Here is a 16625-nt window from a genome sequence, read left to right as displayed (position 1 = left end):
TATTTTGAGGGTGCTCCTTCAGTGACTTATTTCGCTGAAAGCATAGTCAGTGTTTTGTGTAGTGGAAAGCCACTAGCCTGGGAATTTGGAGCCGTGGATTCCAGTATCTGCTCTGCTAATCATTGACTGTGTGACTTTGGGCAAATCACTTAATCTCTCTGGACCTCAGTATCCTCCTTGTAATAACGGGGGAGCCAGTGACTAGGTCACCACCTAAGCTTTGAACTGTCAGGTATCTGATTTGAATCCTATTCTGAATGGGTACAAAGCTGCTTGGATCCAGGAGGGGAGTGTCTGCAGTTTTCTCACTTGTAAAAATCTGTGGATTGAGCTTCCCACCCTAGAGCTATGAACCAAATAAAAATTTAGAGTATTGATCATTCTTACAAAGGGAGATAAAGTTTATGGCGATGCCATGTCATTCCCAAATATGAATATATTTTTTAGAAGTTGTACATTCAGCCTTTGCTTGAGAATTAGGAAGCCCAGAAATGATTTTGTCATGAGCCACAATTTGTCCTGAGCCGTCTTCCAGGATACTGTGTTTTGGGGTGATCCTAGGAGGAGATGGTTTGGCCAATGTATGCAAAGTAAAACTTAGGGATGAATATGTCACAGCTTTCAAAATTGGGGTGCCAGTAGCTTTGGGAAGCTTTTTATGCAGGATTAATGACGAGAATTGCTTTATACTCTTCTGCTTAAATTTGTTTTGCCTCCAATTATGCTTCCTCTGTTTTATTCTTGGGTCTCAATAGCAGCTCCTGCAGGTTTCAACCGAAGACAGTATCCTCCCTGCTCATCTTAGAAGCTTTCTCAGGGGATGTTCCTGACAGTGCTATTTAAATAAAATGGTAAAAAGTTGAGTAGCAGCTGTGGGTAAAATACTGTTGAAATGTGTAACCTTCGGCCAGCTGGCTCTTGAATGGGGGAAAAGAACAGCTGTTTAGAAACATCAGATGTTTTGTCAGGAATAAATCTCAGTGCTGTCAATCTTGGTGATACAGTTAAAGTCCCCACGTGGAGAATAAGGACGTGTTATCTCATCATCCCCCTGGCTTCTTGAAATCTAAATTCACCCTACCAAGTAGGATGAGAAGGAGAACATTCCTCGTGAGCATCAGCTCAAAGTAATCTCCACTGGTGGTCCTACCTTTGGGGATCCATAGAGTCATTGTGAGCTCTTAGAGCTAACCTTCTTCATGTTACAGATGGGGAAACTGAGGCCCAGGGCAGTTAAATGACTTGCCTAAGGTCACACAAGTAGTGTCAGAAATGGGATTTGAACCTATTGACTCTGGAACAAATGCTCTTCTCATTGTATTCTGTTAGAATTGTTGAATGTCAGAGCCATAAGGTCCTCCTGTTGCTTATCTATTCTGCCCCTCTGACTTAATAGAGAAGGGAATAAACCTTTGGTAAGCATCTGCTATGTGCCAGGCACTGCACTATTATCTCATTTGATAATATTTATATGAGAAGGAAACTGAAACCAGAGGGGGTTGAAGGTTGAAGGGCTTGCCCAAGATAACATAACTAATCACTGGCAGTATTAGAACTAAACCCCGTGGCACTTGACTCCCAATTCAGTGTTTTTTTCCTTTACCTTCTCATCTCTTCCTGCTAGCCCCACCTCCACCCCCGAGTTTCACTGGATACTCACAATGAAGATAGATTTGGAAAAATCTGTGTCATTGTCTTATACTGGGCAGTGTGTGTCCTAGAGAAACACCTAATTCTTAAGGCAGTTCTACCAGAAGCAGCCTGACTCATCTCAGTGAGTCAAGGTTCTTGGAGTGTGGGTTAAGAGTTGGCTTTGTATGTTCTCACCTGTGGTTTTTACTCAAATTCTCATCAGGAGTCTGACTTCCTTTTGGGCCCATGCAGACTGACCTCATTCAGGAGAAGGGCCTGTGCTTCTTCACTAATTGGCCCAGCGGTGGTCGGAGATTTCTTATCTTCAGTACCTTTGAGGGCCAAGTTTGGAATATGTGGTACTTTTTTTTTTTTAACTTCAGGGGCTCTTAAATTTTTTTGTGTGTGAGTTAGACTCCCCTCGCCTCCTTGGGAAGCTAGGTGGCACTGAGTGCTGGGCCACCTGGAGCCAGGTAAGATTCATCTTCCTGAGTGCAAGTCACTTCACCCTGCTTGCCTTAGTTTCCTCATCTGTAAAATGAGCTGGATAAGGAAATGGCAAGCCACTCTGGTATTTCTGCCAAGAAAACCCCAAAATGGGGTCATGAAGGGTCAGACATGACTGAGAAACAACTAACCAACAACCATGTGAACCCCTTTGGCAGTCCTGAGTTCTATGGATCCCTTTCAATAATGTTTTTAAATACATAAAATAAAATAGAATTTTAAAAGGAGCCAAACTAAAATGAAAATGTTTGACATGATTGCATATGTATAAGCTATATTGGATTGCTTGCTGTCTCAGGGAAGGGGGAGAGTAAGGACAGAGGGAGGGAGAGATAGAATTTGAAACTCAAAACTTGTTAGTGTCTAAAAATTGTTTTAATATGTAATTGTGGGGGAAATAAAATATTATTTTTTAAAAAAGAAACCAAAATACAAAATGCATTAAAATACAATTATCAAAATATTGGGGGGGGCAAAGTTTTGGGTCCTATTTTGAGAACGCCTGACATGGAGGGTCCATTAATTTTTTAGGATTTCCAGTGAGGACTGCCTTCCCCTTAGCAGGTGGTGAAAGAGTAGTATGAGACTTTGAGTACATATAGTCCCCTGATGTTGGGAAACATCATGATGTTTCCATGATCTTGGGAATAAATACTAAAATCTTGGGTGAAAATGTAGGCATTATTAAACGATTTGATTATTCTATCTTTTTTTATCACATATAGTCCATATTGATGAATTTATAATCATCAGATAAGGACTCCAGGAATAGTAACTCAGTTCAATCATTGAAAACCGCATTCTGTGCTTTTAGCCTCTCAGCAGAGAGGGGGCAGAAATCACATGGAGAACGAGGCATTCGTGTGGTCAGTGGATTGCTTTGGTTTGTTTGATTGTTCATGTATCAACCTACCATGTTAAGCTTTTTTAAAAAGTATTTATCAGTGTTGACATGGTAGGACAAACACTGCCTCTGTTGTTTGTGCCCCTGTCTGATCTTCCTTCTTCACTCTTTGTAGTTTTACGTGGTTCATTGAAGTTCTCTCTTCTTACTGGAGCTCTCACTCTCCCATCACCACCCCCCATCAAAGCCCTCCCTTGTAAGAAATGAGTCAATTCAAACTTTCTAAGACCATTTCTTAGTTAAAAAATAACTTTTTATTAATGTCTTAATCGTTGAAAATTTGCCTTCCTATATAACAGATAATATTTTTAAAGACAAAAAGAGAAATAATTAGCAAAACTGATCAATACATCAAAAAATATCTGAAAATATGTGTTATCTTCTGCACTCTTAGACTGCTAACATCTGCAGAGCAGAGTCGGGGGTGCTGCTGTCTTCTCGTATCTCTTCTTTATAGCCATGCTTGTTACATTGTAATTTTGAACATTTTAGGTGTGTGTATGTGTGTCTGTGTCTATGTATTGGGTGATTCTTTCCATTCGCATTGTTGTAGTTACTGTGTATATTGATAGGTAACTTCTTGGTGTGCAGTTCCACTATTTTTGTAAAATCACTGAGTATTTCCTGCTTTACCTCTGAAAAAGGATATAATTTCTGAATTTTTATAAGGTCTTTTTTTCATCTCTGTGATTATGCTTTCTTGTCCTCATCCCCATAACCAGTACATTTACTCCCAAGTACCAGTTCCAAGCTTCTCTTCACAGAAAATTATTACTTTTCTTTTCTGACTATCGATTTCCATATGTGCTTGGAAATCTCTGACTCTGGAATCAGGGGGCCTGGATTCAGATCATCCCCTTTTCACTTTTTCCCTATGTCCCCTTACACTTGTCCTCTCTTTGGTTCTGTTTCTTCATCTGTAAAATGAGGCTGGGGGCCAGGTGGCCCCTGAAGTCCCTTTCTAGCCTATGTTTGCATTATTTTTTGCTTTTCTGGATTTAAGATGCAGAACAAAATAAGAAAGAAAGAGAAATGTCCTTCCTGCTTTGCTCCCAATCTTGCTCCATTCAGAGGTTTAGTGGAGCTGCGATCTTATTGGTGTATTACTGGTAGCAGTGCAGATCACAGCTCATGTTGTGTGACTTACCTACATCCTTCTGTAATTCTCCCCGGCCCAGGAGGTTCCCCCAAATATCTGAAGGTCTTCCTTGTGTTGCCCTAACCTTGGGAAAGCTAGGGAACATGTGGGTGTCACCCTACTCCCTTACAGCTTTTAATACTTGTTTGCTTTTAATTTCTGACCCTCAGATTGTTAGCATGAATTTAGCTTTCTTACTATTTGCCTTCTACCATTTGATCAACACTATAATTTTTCTTTCTTTTATTGATATGATTTTTTTTGTTACAGTCATTCCTATTACTGTTTAAAATGAGTTATATAAGATGCTGCCTTTTTCGGTTTACATGTGTAGATTCATCTTGTTGAGGGAGGGCAGGTTAGTAGGATTCTTTCCAATTCCACTCTACTTATTTATCTTATTACATCCTCACAACAGCCCTGTGAGAAAGGTGCTGTTTGTATCCCATTTTACAGGGTCACGGAGCTAGTAAGTTTTAAAAGGCTTCTTGCTTCTGCTCTTGCCAGTGTTGTGGGAGCCACCATGGCACCACCCCATTGCCAGAGTGTGAGCATCGGGGTTCAGTGCTGAGTTTATATTTTTTCCACACACCCTTGCGGGTGTTCCAGAGTCATGCAAGACAGCAAGATGAGGCCAGGCTGGGATCATGGGAGCATAGATTTAAATCTGGAAAGGATCTTAGAGGTTATTTGGTTCACCACCTTCATATTACAGATCCTGAAACCAAGGCTCCGAGAGGGGCAAGATGGTCTGTCCAAGCTCACATGGGCAGCGTGGACCAGTGGGGTACAGCTCTAGATTTAAAGTCCAAATTACATTTCAAATCCATGTTCTTTTGCTTGGTACTACTTTTTGTGACCTTGGAGCAAGTCTCTTATCCTTTCTGGGCCCAAGTTACATCATAGATTTAGATCTGAAAGGATCTTCTGGTCATCTAGACCACATCCCTCATTTTTGCGGAGTAAAAAACTGAGGCTGGGAGAGGTTAAGTGACATGTTCAGAGTCATAGAAATAATAAACAGCATAACCGAGATGAAAAGTAGCTGTCATTTCTATAGCACTTTAAGGTCCATAAAGCATTTTATAAATATTATCTCATTTGGCAGGTGAGCGAGGGAACGAGCATTTATATAGCTCCTATTGTATACCAGGCACTGTGCGAAAGTGCTTTGCAATTATTATCTCATTTGACATATACAAAAACCCTGGGAGATACCTACCTATAATTATCTCCATTGTACAGGTGAGGGGCGGAACAAGCATTTACATAGCTCCTACTGTCTGTCCAGGTACCTATGCTAAGGCGGTGCAGTGGATAGAGCACCTTGACTGGAATCAGAAAGGCCTGAGTTCAAATTCAGCCTCAGACATTGACTAGCTGTGTGACCCTAGGCAAGTCACTTAACGCTGTTTATCTCATTTTCTTCATCTGTAAAATGAACTGGAGAAGGAAATGGCAAACCACTCCAGTTACCTTTGCCAAGAAAAAACCCCAAATGGGGTCCTGAAATATCTGACATGACTCAAATGGCTGAACAGCAAGAGTATGCTAAGAGCTTTACAATTTTATCTCGTTTGCTCTTCGAGGCAATCCTGGGAGGTAGGGGCTATTATTATCCCATTTTATAGATGAGGAAACTGAGGCAGAGAAATTAAATGACTCGTGCAAGATCACACAAGCTAGTAAGTATCTGGGGCCATATTTGAGCTCAGGTCTTCCTCACTCCATGTCCAGTCCTTTATGCTGCGCCCCCAGCTGCCTCTGATTCCAAATCTCCCTCATATTTTACCAGATGAGATCTAAGGCCGCTTCCCTCCGTCAGTCTGTGATCCTGTGTTGTTGCTGTCAGAACCCCCACGCTTTTGCTGTCAGATCTACCCTACTTTCCAATAGACTGTTCTGAGAAGTCAGTCAGTAAACAAGGGCCGTACTATACATCTGGCTCCGTGCCTAGCTCAGGTAGTCCCTGCTCCCTCTTTTCTTCATGATACCAAACTTTACATCTCCAGGTTTTGTTCTAATCATTGTCTGTCTACCCAGAAGCTGGGTAAGGATGTGGAAGGCATGGTTCTGGGCATGACCTTGCCTGTTTCCTTGCTGGAGAAGAGGAATCTCTTGGGAGAGAGGGAGCAGAGCAGCTCCCTTCCCAGGGGCACGTGACCCAGCAAAGCCAGGCATTGATTTGGCTAGGCATCTCACCTGGTTACCAGGCACAGTTGTGCAGGCAGTAGCGATGTGCTGAGCATACACTTCAAGCTGCATTTTCTAAACCTGGGGTGGGGTTTGTGTGAAATACTCCTTCCCTCCTCCATATAGAATGCAGGCTGAAATTCTTTCCAGAACTCACCCCTATTTTTTCAGTTCTATCCAGTTATTTTTTACTCCTCTGTGTTTTGGCAGCAGAGTAAAAACAGACTAGAATTGCAGACTCAAGTATTTCCTAGAACCCCTGGGACTCTTGCCTTGCTCATGGTTTGGTTTCCCAGTTGACTAGAGAAGGGAAGGGCTGTTGGTTTTTGTTTTAACCTGAAAGTTAGAGGCAAGCTCTGAGAGATAGGAAATAGAGACAAGGGCCAGTCCGAAGCTCTTCTCCTAGGACAAGTTGGAGCAGACAGCCCGAAAGCAGAGAACACAGAAAATGACAGCTCCAAACTCGGCCTGATTTTTAAGTGGCCTCTGGTTCACAGACTTGGCAGGATTTGGGGTTAAAGAAGTTTGAAAGAGTGAAATGAATTATTCAGTTGCTGGGCTATTGGGTTTTGCTTTCAAGGGAAATATTTCCAGTTCGAACCAGCTGGAAGGGGAGTCTGAAAAGATACAGAGAACAGTGACCATCCTTTGGAATTCAGTCTTGGAGTAGCCCTAAGCAGCTAAAGGTGGTGACGGCAGAGATCACAGACCCAGGAACATTGTATCACCCAGTTCTCTGGTTTGGCCGTGAAATAAAAAATGGCTCCAATCTGAAACCTGAAAAATAGCAGCCGTATTCCTTCTCAGTCACGCAGGCTTAGCTTTTGGTCAAGCCTAAAAAGGCAGCTGTTTTGATTGCATCGTCCAGTGTAATGTAATTTTAGCAAACATTTATGAAGCTGCTTTTTGTACCAGGTGGTGGGGTTAAAAGACAGAACAACTCAAGAATATGGAAGGAAGAAGGGGGTGCAAGAAGCTGTAGAGCTAATCTCTTCTTAAGGTGGGCAGCAGTAGGAGGATTTCAAAGATATTAGTGTAAAACAGATTTTTTTTTGTTATGTTTTCCCTTTCTCTGAAAATCCATAATGCATATCCTAATGACCCTGTGGTCGAAATAAGAGAGGTGGGGCTAGAGGTTTGAAAAGGAAGAGGAAGAAATCTCCAGTAACCAGTAACAGTGTCTAAGATGGGTCTGGGCTTCATTATCTTAGAGGGACCCCTGAGTAGATTTAATCAGGAAGAACTTAATATTTTTTGTACCCCCTTTGCCTTGGTTGTACCTAGTTACAGGCCTAGCTTTTGTCTTGAGTGATCATTCTCCTCCCTTTGCAACACTTAATCATAGAATATTTCAGCTAAAAGAGCCCTTGGAGATCATTTTGGGGGAGATGAGGGAGAGCATTTATTAAGCATCTACTATGTGCTGAGTGCTTCCTAAATACTTCATTTGATCCTCAACAGCCCACCTAGCCAGTAGGTGCTGTGATTCTCCCCATTTTACAATTGAGGAAACTGAGGCAAACAGGTTGAGTGACTTGCCTAGGGTCACACAGCTAGTAAGTGTTCAGGTCAAATTTGAACTCGAGTCTTCTTGACTCCAGGTCCAACCTGCTCTACCTAACTGTCTCTGGCATTTCATCCCAACCACTCATTCTACTAAGGATAAAAATGACAGAAGTACCTAGACTTGATGTTTTTTAAATATATTTTTATCTCAGTGTTTTAAAATCTTTTAATGCTTTGTTTTACTCAGTTGTAATATAGTGGTGCCCTCAGAGAATGTCCTTGTCTCTGTACTAACTGGGAAGAGGACATGTTTTCATACATATGCATTCCCTGTAGTGTGCTGTGACTCCTGAAGGCAAAGAAGAGTACTCCACTGTGGGCCCAAACAAAAGACCTTTTGGTGATGACTCCAAACTTGCTTAGGCTAGACCTCCATCAGTGTAGCCCAAGGTCAGAGAGCCGTTCTCAATCCGCAGGCCACATAGGAATGGCCATCAAGCACCCAAGGGCAGCATGCAGCATCTCCAGGCTAGGATAAAGCATCAGAGTAGGACTCAAGTATTTTACAATACAGATATAATCTGGATTAGGTTATCCAACATGTTGTTTTCCCTAAAAATTTTATATACGTGAGTATTTATTCCTAAGCAAACTCCTTTGTGATGGTGTTGAGGAATAATAGCTAGCAATAATTAGCATTTAGGTAGCACTTTGAGGTTTGCAAAGCACTTAATTTTTTTAAAAAAATATTTTTACTTATTTTGTTAGATATTTCCCAATTATGTTAAAAAATATACTTCAATCTGCACTCAGAGTTCTTTGGAAGTGGATAGCATTTTTCATCATGGGTCCTTTGGAATTGTATTGGATTACTGTCTGATTAGAGTAACTAGGTCTTTCACAGTTGATCATCCTTATGGTATGTTATTTGCTGTTGCTATGTACAACATTCAACTGGTTCTGCTCATTTCACTTTGCATTAGTTCACGTAAGTCTTCCCTGGTTTTTCTGAAACCATCTTGCCATCATTTCTTACAGCACAGTAATATTCCATCACAATCACATACAACAACTTGTTCAGCCATTTCCCAGTTGATGGACATCCCCCGAACTTCCAATTCTTTGCTACCACAAAAAGAGCTGTTATAAATATTTTTGTACAGATAGGTTTTCCCCCTTTTCTTTGATCTCTTGCAGAGAACTTTACATATCTTATTTGATCCTCAAACAGCTCTATGAAAATTAGGTGCTATTTGCACCCCCATTTTAAAGATGAGGAAACTAAGTCTAAAGGAAGTTGAGTGACTTGCCTAGGGTTATAGAGCCAAATAGGTGTCTGAGGAAGAATTTTAACTCAGCTCTTCCTAAGTCTAGCAGTACTCACTCTGCATATATACGTAAACACATTTTTTATATAGAATGTACATACATGTTTATATACATATATGTTTATATGTAATATACATGTTATACACCCATGTTCATAGATACATATGTTTATATATTTATATATGTATAATCACCTAGCCTATTACCTATTTATATTTTTTCCTCATAGAATGAATTTGTACTTATTGTTTTGTCCATTAATTAAGGACTGCCTGCTCTCTAATTTGGAGAGGCAGTCTGCTATAGTGGGTACAGTGCTGGACTTGGTACTCTGCTTCCTATGGGTAAAGTAGGGATAAGAATACCTGCATTAACTTAGCACAGTTTTGAGGTTAGTCTGAGAACTGGAATCAATTCAGCGCTGCCATTGCTGTAGGAAAGGGTGTGTTAATCTCTTGTTCCATTCACCATCCCTGTGATTTCCCAGACCCAAACTCCCTACCCTAGTCAACACTCTCCTATATGTGTGGGCCTCTTATTATAGCTGGGGGGCATTTCTGTTTGCTTTTCCCCCAGCATTCAACCTAGTGCTTGACACACAGTAAGTGCTTAATAAATGCTTTTTTCATTCATCCATCACTTGAGCAAAGTGCTTTGCAAACTTGAGAATGACATAGAAATGCTCGCTGTTGTTACTTGTCTTCCGTCTTCCCTATGCTTTGTTTTTGGAAATTGCAGAAAAGCAGAAGCAGAGATTGAGCCATCTATTTGGGTCTGTAGTTCTAGGGCTCCAGATCTGTTGTCAACAGGAACTTCTTCCACAAGAATGCATTTAGAGAAATCTCTTTTACAGATTGGAAAGGGATGTGGCTATAGTAAATCACAAATCTTTATATATGGAAGGCTGTCTCCCCAGATCTAACCTGAATGACTTCTGAGGGAGTAGGGGAGGTGGTAGAGAAAGGGAGGGGAATGGAATCTTTTAGCAATATTTTGTTTCGTAAAGGATAATTTAAAGTAGTCTCTTTCAACTTATTTTTGAAGCTATAAATTTCCCAACTTCCTGTGATGTCATGTGGGTCATTGTGTAAAAATAAGATATGGGTGGGAAAAGAGTGGGGTGTTTTGGGCACTTTTTTCTATCCAAAATGAAGCTTGTCATCATTTTGACCCTTTCTTGCCAGATAACATGGTGATAGATGTTGGATAGCAGTGATATTGAGTCTTCAGAAAAATTGTATGGGTATTGAGGACAGGCCACCTTTCAATGTTGCAGGAGGTTTCTTTTTCTCATCTGTGGAATTTTCTTGAATGTGAGCTCCTTGTGAGCAAATGGTTGTTGATTGATTCTGGCTACAGTGCTTTGAAGGCACATGAAATATTACTAAGGTTTGAAGATGAAGACTGGTACTTTCCAAAGGACCTTTCAGAAGTCATTTTATGGAAATTCTTACTCTACTTTTTCCTCTAAGGGAATTCGAGATTGAAAACAATGTGTATTTTTAAAGATGAGGAAACTGAGTGAAAGGGAAGTTGCATTAGCTAGCATTTATCAGTATTTCAAAATAATAATGGACATAGAAAATTTGTATTGGAGGTGATATAAGCAAAGGGACTTTTCTCATGTTTTTTCTTCCTTAAAATAAGTGTTATTTATGCCTTTTATTTATACATCAGTCATTTCTCATTCTGCCTGAGCCTTGCCTTTACCCAAGGAAGGGACCTTTGAGGTCGTCTAAGGGAGGCCCACATTTTTAATGAAGTAGCTTGTTAGCCCAAGGTCAAACAGGTAAAAGGGTTAGAGCCAACTCTGTGACTCTTGCTTTGTCTTTGTGTCTTTGGCCCAGTCAAGTGATGGGAATGATTACTAAGAAGTATTTCAAACTCATCATGGGAGATCTCCCTCCCCCTTCCCAGTCCATGCCCTTCTTTCTTCTTTCTCTCCTCTCTTTCCCTGTTTCTCCCTCTCCCTCCACACACACACACACACACACACACACACACACACACACACACCCCTCTGCCATCTTGGGAAGAAGCATGTCTACCTTATCCACACTAGAATCTGACCTATTAGCTTTGCCTAACGCTATCCCCTGGGCAACTTAGTTTCCTAAATGAGTCCCTTGGTGTCATTATAGAACTGGAAGAAGGGAAGGCAGAGGGAGGAAAAAATCATATTCTGCCCCTGCCCCCTCCCCCAAAGAGCTCTTTCTTAGGATGAGTTTTAGGTGCTGGCAGTGCATTCAAGTAGAGATGTCCTCTAGGCATTTAGAAACATAGGTCTGGAGTTCAGTAGACTGTTGGGTGCTGAATGAGATTTTTAAATGCATTCCAATAGAGTTTTAAGCCTTGGGAGAAGGGGCAGCCACCAAGGGAGAAAGTACTAAGAGAAAGGAGGAGAGGACTGAAGATAGAAGGTATACATAAAGGAGCAAGCTGCAGGAAAGGGATCCACAGTAAGAGACCAGGAAGAGATGGTTGGGAAGTTAGAGGAGATTGAGGAGGAGCGGAAGGAGTAAAGGGAGCCAAGTCTCAAGATAGAAAGGACATGGCCCGGCACGACATGCTGCCCAGAGGCTGAGTGGGCCAGGGCCTGAGAAGAGGCTCCGAGATGAGGTCATTAGAAGGTTGTTAGTGATCTCGGAGAGAACAATTAAAGGAGAGCGGTCAGGAAGGAAGCCAGATGACGAGGGCCTGGGGTGAGTGGGTAAGAGGAGGTGGAGGTGATGATGAACCATGCTGTGGAGTTATCTCTGAGTCCACCCCCGCTCCCTTTCTCATCCATCAGTAACCAAAGTCACTTTGACTCTATCTACCCAGAACACACCTTGCATTTCCCCCTCCTTTGCATTCCCACAATCCTAATTCAGGCCCCCATCATCCCACACCTGGATACTCTTCCCTCCCTGCTCCAGCCTGTTCACCATTGCTATGTCCATCTTTGCAGCAAATAGCTCTTCTTGGCAGCCCACCTGGGTAAAAAGAAAACAAATAGGCAACTTTTCCACGTTTCCCTTTTGTTCACAAAACAAAGGCCAGACTGCTTAATTTGGTGTTCAAGGCCTTCTACAATCAGGATCCAGCCTGCCTTTCTAATCTTTTCCTCTTCTTCATGGACTTTGGACAAATTGCATTCACTTTTCCCTAACTGCTTTTCTTCCTTCTGGCTATGCTTCCTACGCCTACAATCCCCAGCCCTTTCTCTAGCCCAGCAGGGTAGGAAGGGCACCACACCTGGGAGTCGGGAGACCTGGATTCATATTCTTTTTCATGTAATTAAAAGGTTTCCTGGATCTAGCACCGGAAAGGAATTCAGAGACCATCTAGTCCAACTTTCTGATTTTATGGATAAGGAAACTGATGCCAAGGAGGTGAAGTGATTTGCCCAAGATCCCACAAGATCAAGCTTCAGAGACAGGATTTGAACCCAGGTCCTCCAAGACCTGTGCTTCCTTACTTGCTTTGTGATCTTGGGCAAGTCATTTAACTCTTTGAGCCTATTTTCCTCTCTGTAAATTGGGGCGAATACTATTTGGGTGACTAGATTACATTAGGATTAGATTAAGACTACTTAGGTGACTAGGTCATTAGAATAATAGTTAGGTGACCAGACTGGTGGGGGGAAAAAGAGATGATTTACATGAAGCACTTTGTAAAACTTAAAAGCACCAAGTAAATTTTAGCCATGGTGACTATGCAGTCTTTAAAGCTTGCATCTTAAGTATTACCTTTTTCTTGGACATCTGATATTAAACCTTCCCTATACCCTATTCTAAGCTGAGAATGAGGTGTTTCTTTCCCCCTTTCTCATTCTCTCTGCCTGTCTCCATCTCTCCCTTTCCCCCTCCCTCTCCTCTGCCTTTCCTCCAATCCGCCATCCCCATCTTCTCCCTTCCCCACAGTTCCAACAATACTTTGTTTTTCTGGCTTATTCCTTGTATACATGTCTTACAAAGGGCTACTAGATTAGAAACTCATAGAGGGCAGACACTTAGCAGAGTGCTTTTGCCCATAGAAGGTGTTTACTAAATATTAGTAGATTGAAGCTGATTTTATTTATTTATAGCTCATGTTCTGTATTTTTATTAATGTATAGCTTGTTTAGGCCTTGCTAAGATCTAATTCAGAGCATCACTGATTGCACTTTTGTTTCTTTTTCCTCCCCATCCAGTCCTTCCACCTGTGTTGGTTCCAAGACACAGTGAATATAACCCTCAGCACAGCCTGTTAGCTCAGTTCCGTAACTTGGGACAAAATGAGCCTCACATGCCACTCAATGCCACCTTCCCGGACTCTTTCCAACAACCCAACAGCCACCCTTTCCCTCACTCGCCCAGCAGCAGCTATCCAAACTCTCCGGGAAGCAGCAGCAGCACCTATCCGCACTCTCCCACCAGTTCAGATCCAGGAAGTCCTTTTCAGATGCCAGGTAAGTGATGCCTCTGGGTGACTGAGGGCCATGGAGGTTCTGTGCTATACAATTCAATTTGTTCTCCCTCCCTCTTCCTCTCTCCCTTTCCCTTCTCCTTTCTTCCCCTCCCCTCTCCTCTTGCCATCTCCTCCCCCCCCTTTCTCTCTTCCTCTTCTCTCTCTCTCTCTGTTTTTCTCTGTCTCTCTCCCTCTCCTCCCCCCCTTCTCTCTCTTTCCCCTTTTTTCCTTCCTTCCTTATGGGGGGGGTGAAGTCAGGTCAGCTTTCTCTTTTTCTCGGGTGTCCAGGAGCTGAGTCAGCTAGCTCTAGTGACGGGTTGTGATTTTGAACCCTTGTAAAGCCCTTGTTATTTCTCTGGCTGGTGGCCAGTGCTATTCCCCAAAATCGTAATCTTGAAACACAAATTTTGACAAAAAGCAGCATCACAGCCAAGCAAGTGGATGACTAGTGGTCTGTTACATGGTCCAATTTCTACATCAGGCACAGATGCTTAAAGGAGATTTCCTCTCTCCACCCCCAACCCCCCACCCTACTTCAATCTTAAAAGGTTTTACTAACAGCTGCATCCTTCTGGGAGTGGTGTAGTTGTTGCAGCCTTTGGTCTTTGTGTGGGAGAGGGTGTATGGGTGTGTGTGTGTGTGTGTGTGTGTGTGTGTGTGTGTGTGTGTTTCATAAATGTTTTATACACATTTGCTATTATGAAAAACATAATCCCCTTCCACATCTTCTGAACACAGGAAAGATACCCAGTTGTGAGTTCAGCCTCCGGTTACTATTCCACAAAAGAAAAATATTTCCCTAGAGTTCATACCACCCCCATTTGATTAAATTTATTTGAATGGTGATGTAATCACAAGAAACAAATATACTAGAGCTACGAAACAATTGCAACAGAGGTCCTGGAAAGCATCCACTTGTTTAAGTCCTAGAGACAACAGAATTATCATTGCCCTCTTCCCCTGCCCAAGTCTTGCTTAGTGCTATCAAGTCAGAGAGAAGAATTAAATCCTCACCTTTTCCCCTTAAGTTACAGAGGCAGCTAACGCAGGGTGGGGATCAAGGCTCCATGTGTAGCTGTTAGATCCCAAGAAGGCCAACTGAACAAACAGATATACCAAATAGACTTGACATCAATAAATATTTTCCTTTCTTGGAAGGACTATGGGCAAGAATGTATTTTTAGTCACTGAAAGAGATTCTTTCTCTCTCTCTCTCTCTCTGTCTCTCTCTTCTTCCCTCCCTCTCTCCCCCCCTCCCCTCCCCATCTCTTCCTTTCTCTGTCTCTCCTCCCCCTCTCTTTCTCTTTCCTCCTTTCTTTCTCTTTTTCTTCCCCTTTCTATTTCCCTTCCCCCCTCTCCCTTTCTCACATCTCCCTCTCCACTTAAATTCAGCTCCATGTTGACTGTGCCCTAAAAATAGTCCATTGAGGTTTTTGAGGTGGTTCTCTTCCTTTGCCTTTGTCTCAAGGCTGTGTCTTCCCAGACACATGGAGAGGAGGGAAAGTGGGTAACGTAATGATCAGTTTAAGGGTTGGGTGCCCAGTGGGGGCAGAGCTAGTTTTCTAAGAAGAAGAATGGATGGTGTTGAATAATTAATATCCTGGGATCTGAAGAAGCTGAGTGTATTCCACTATTGGGGTGAGCCATTGTTACTGAGTGCCTGGGATAGGATCATCAAGAAGGGAAAGGAACAGAGAGATGAAGTGTCAAGGGGGAAAAGCATGTTCCTGTTCAGAATTGGTAAGACTATAGTTTTTTTTTTCTTGATTCTACTTAAAACATTTTAAAATTAACACACTCACCTACTACCTGTTGCTTTTGTTTGTTCAGTTGTGTCTGATGTTTCATGATCCCATTTGGGGTTTTCTTGGGAGAGATATTGGAGTGGTTTGTCATTTCCTACTCTAGCCCATTTTACAGATGAGGAAACTGAGTCATGCAACTAGAAAGTATCTGAGTCCAGATTTGAACTCAGGTCTTCCTGACACCATGCCTGGTGCTCTGTCTGCTACATTGTTTATTCCCTCAAAAGTAGAAAAACAAAACCTTATAACAAATGAACATACTCAAGTAAAACTAAGTCTTATATTGACCACGTCCAAAAATGTATTCTCGTTTTCCGTATTTAGTCCATCGCTGCTCTGTGAGGAGGTAGCTAATATTCTTTTTCGCTGAGATTTTCAAAAATCAGGAGGAACTTCAAGGATTTATCTAAACTAGCTGTCCCATTTTACAGATGAGAGAACTAAGACCTAGAGAGGTCAGATCGCTTGTACAATATAATTAGATACCCCAGCTGAGACATGATTTGAACCCAGGTCCTCTGAATGCTGATCCCTCTCCACTCTGCCACCCTGATCGACACAAACCATTAACCCGGTACCAGTGTTACAAGCTTCTTAGCTTTGGCCTGGATCTTGAAACCATCACCCATATGAATCACCACAGATTGCAGCACCTCGGTTCTGTGTATGCTCTTCTGTCCCCTGTGAGAGAATCCTCTCCATTCATTCCCACCAGCTGGTTTGTAGAAGTTCACCGAATTTGGTCTCGGAGGAGGTTGTTTGTCTGCATTCCTGGCCAGAGGTGAAGCAGTCAGCAATGCAGCTGTGGTAGAAAAATTGAATTAAAAGGAATTGGAGAGAGGGTGAAAAAGGCATCCAGAGGAGGCCCCACAGCCCTGACTCGGGCCATTGAGTCATTCCCTTGAAAACTCTCTAGGCAGGCACCCTCTATTAGCCCCTGTGGGACGAGAGGCCAGAGCCAAGATGTACTTGGAGTAGAATGAGTCTTTATATTTGTAATGGGCCTACACCTTCTGGTTTTCCTATTCGTTCATTCAATAACCATTAAGTATTATATGCTGGACACTGGATTCGAAGATACAAAAGCAAAAGAGGAGATAGTCTGCCCTGTAGGACTTACGGGGAAGTGAATTGGGAAGCACATTATTTCAGCAAAATAAGGTAGGCAGGGCAAACGTTA

The 16625-nt window shown here is 42.2% G+C and overlaps 1 protein-coding gene across 2 annotated transcripts in view; it reads left to right on the top strand.

Annotated features, from left to right (window-relative positions):
- SMAD1 (SMAD family member 1) overlaps positions 1-16625 on the top strand; it is a 92862-nt gene that overhangs the window by 52014 nt on the left and 24223 nt on the right. For both annotated transcript variants that reach the window (XM_036764739.1, XM_036764740.1), the window contains one exon: positions 13384-13641. In XM_036764739.1, the coding sequence (XP_036620634.1) occupies positions 13384-13641 (258 nt within the window). The remainder of the gene's footprint in view (positions 1-13383; positions 13642-16625) is intronic.

The sequence above is a fragment of the Trichosurus vulpecula genome, chromosome 6 (assembly GCF_011100635.1).
Source record: "Trichosurus vulpecula isolate mTriVul1 chromosome 6, mTriVul1.pri, whole genome shotgun sequence".
Lineage (NCBI taxonomy): Eukaryota > Metazoa > Chordata > Mammalia > Diprotodontia > Phalangeridae > Trichosurus > Trichosurus vulpecula.
The sequence above is the reverse complement of the archived record's forward strand: the minus strand, read 5'-3'. Positions and strand labels throughout refer to the sequence as shown.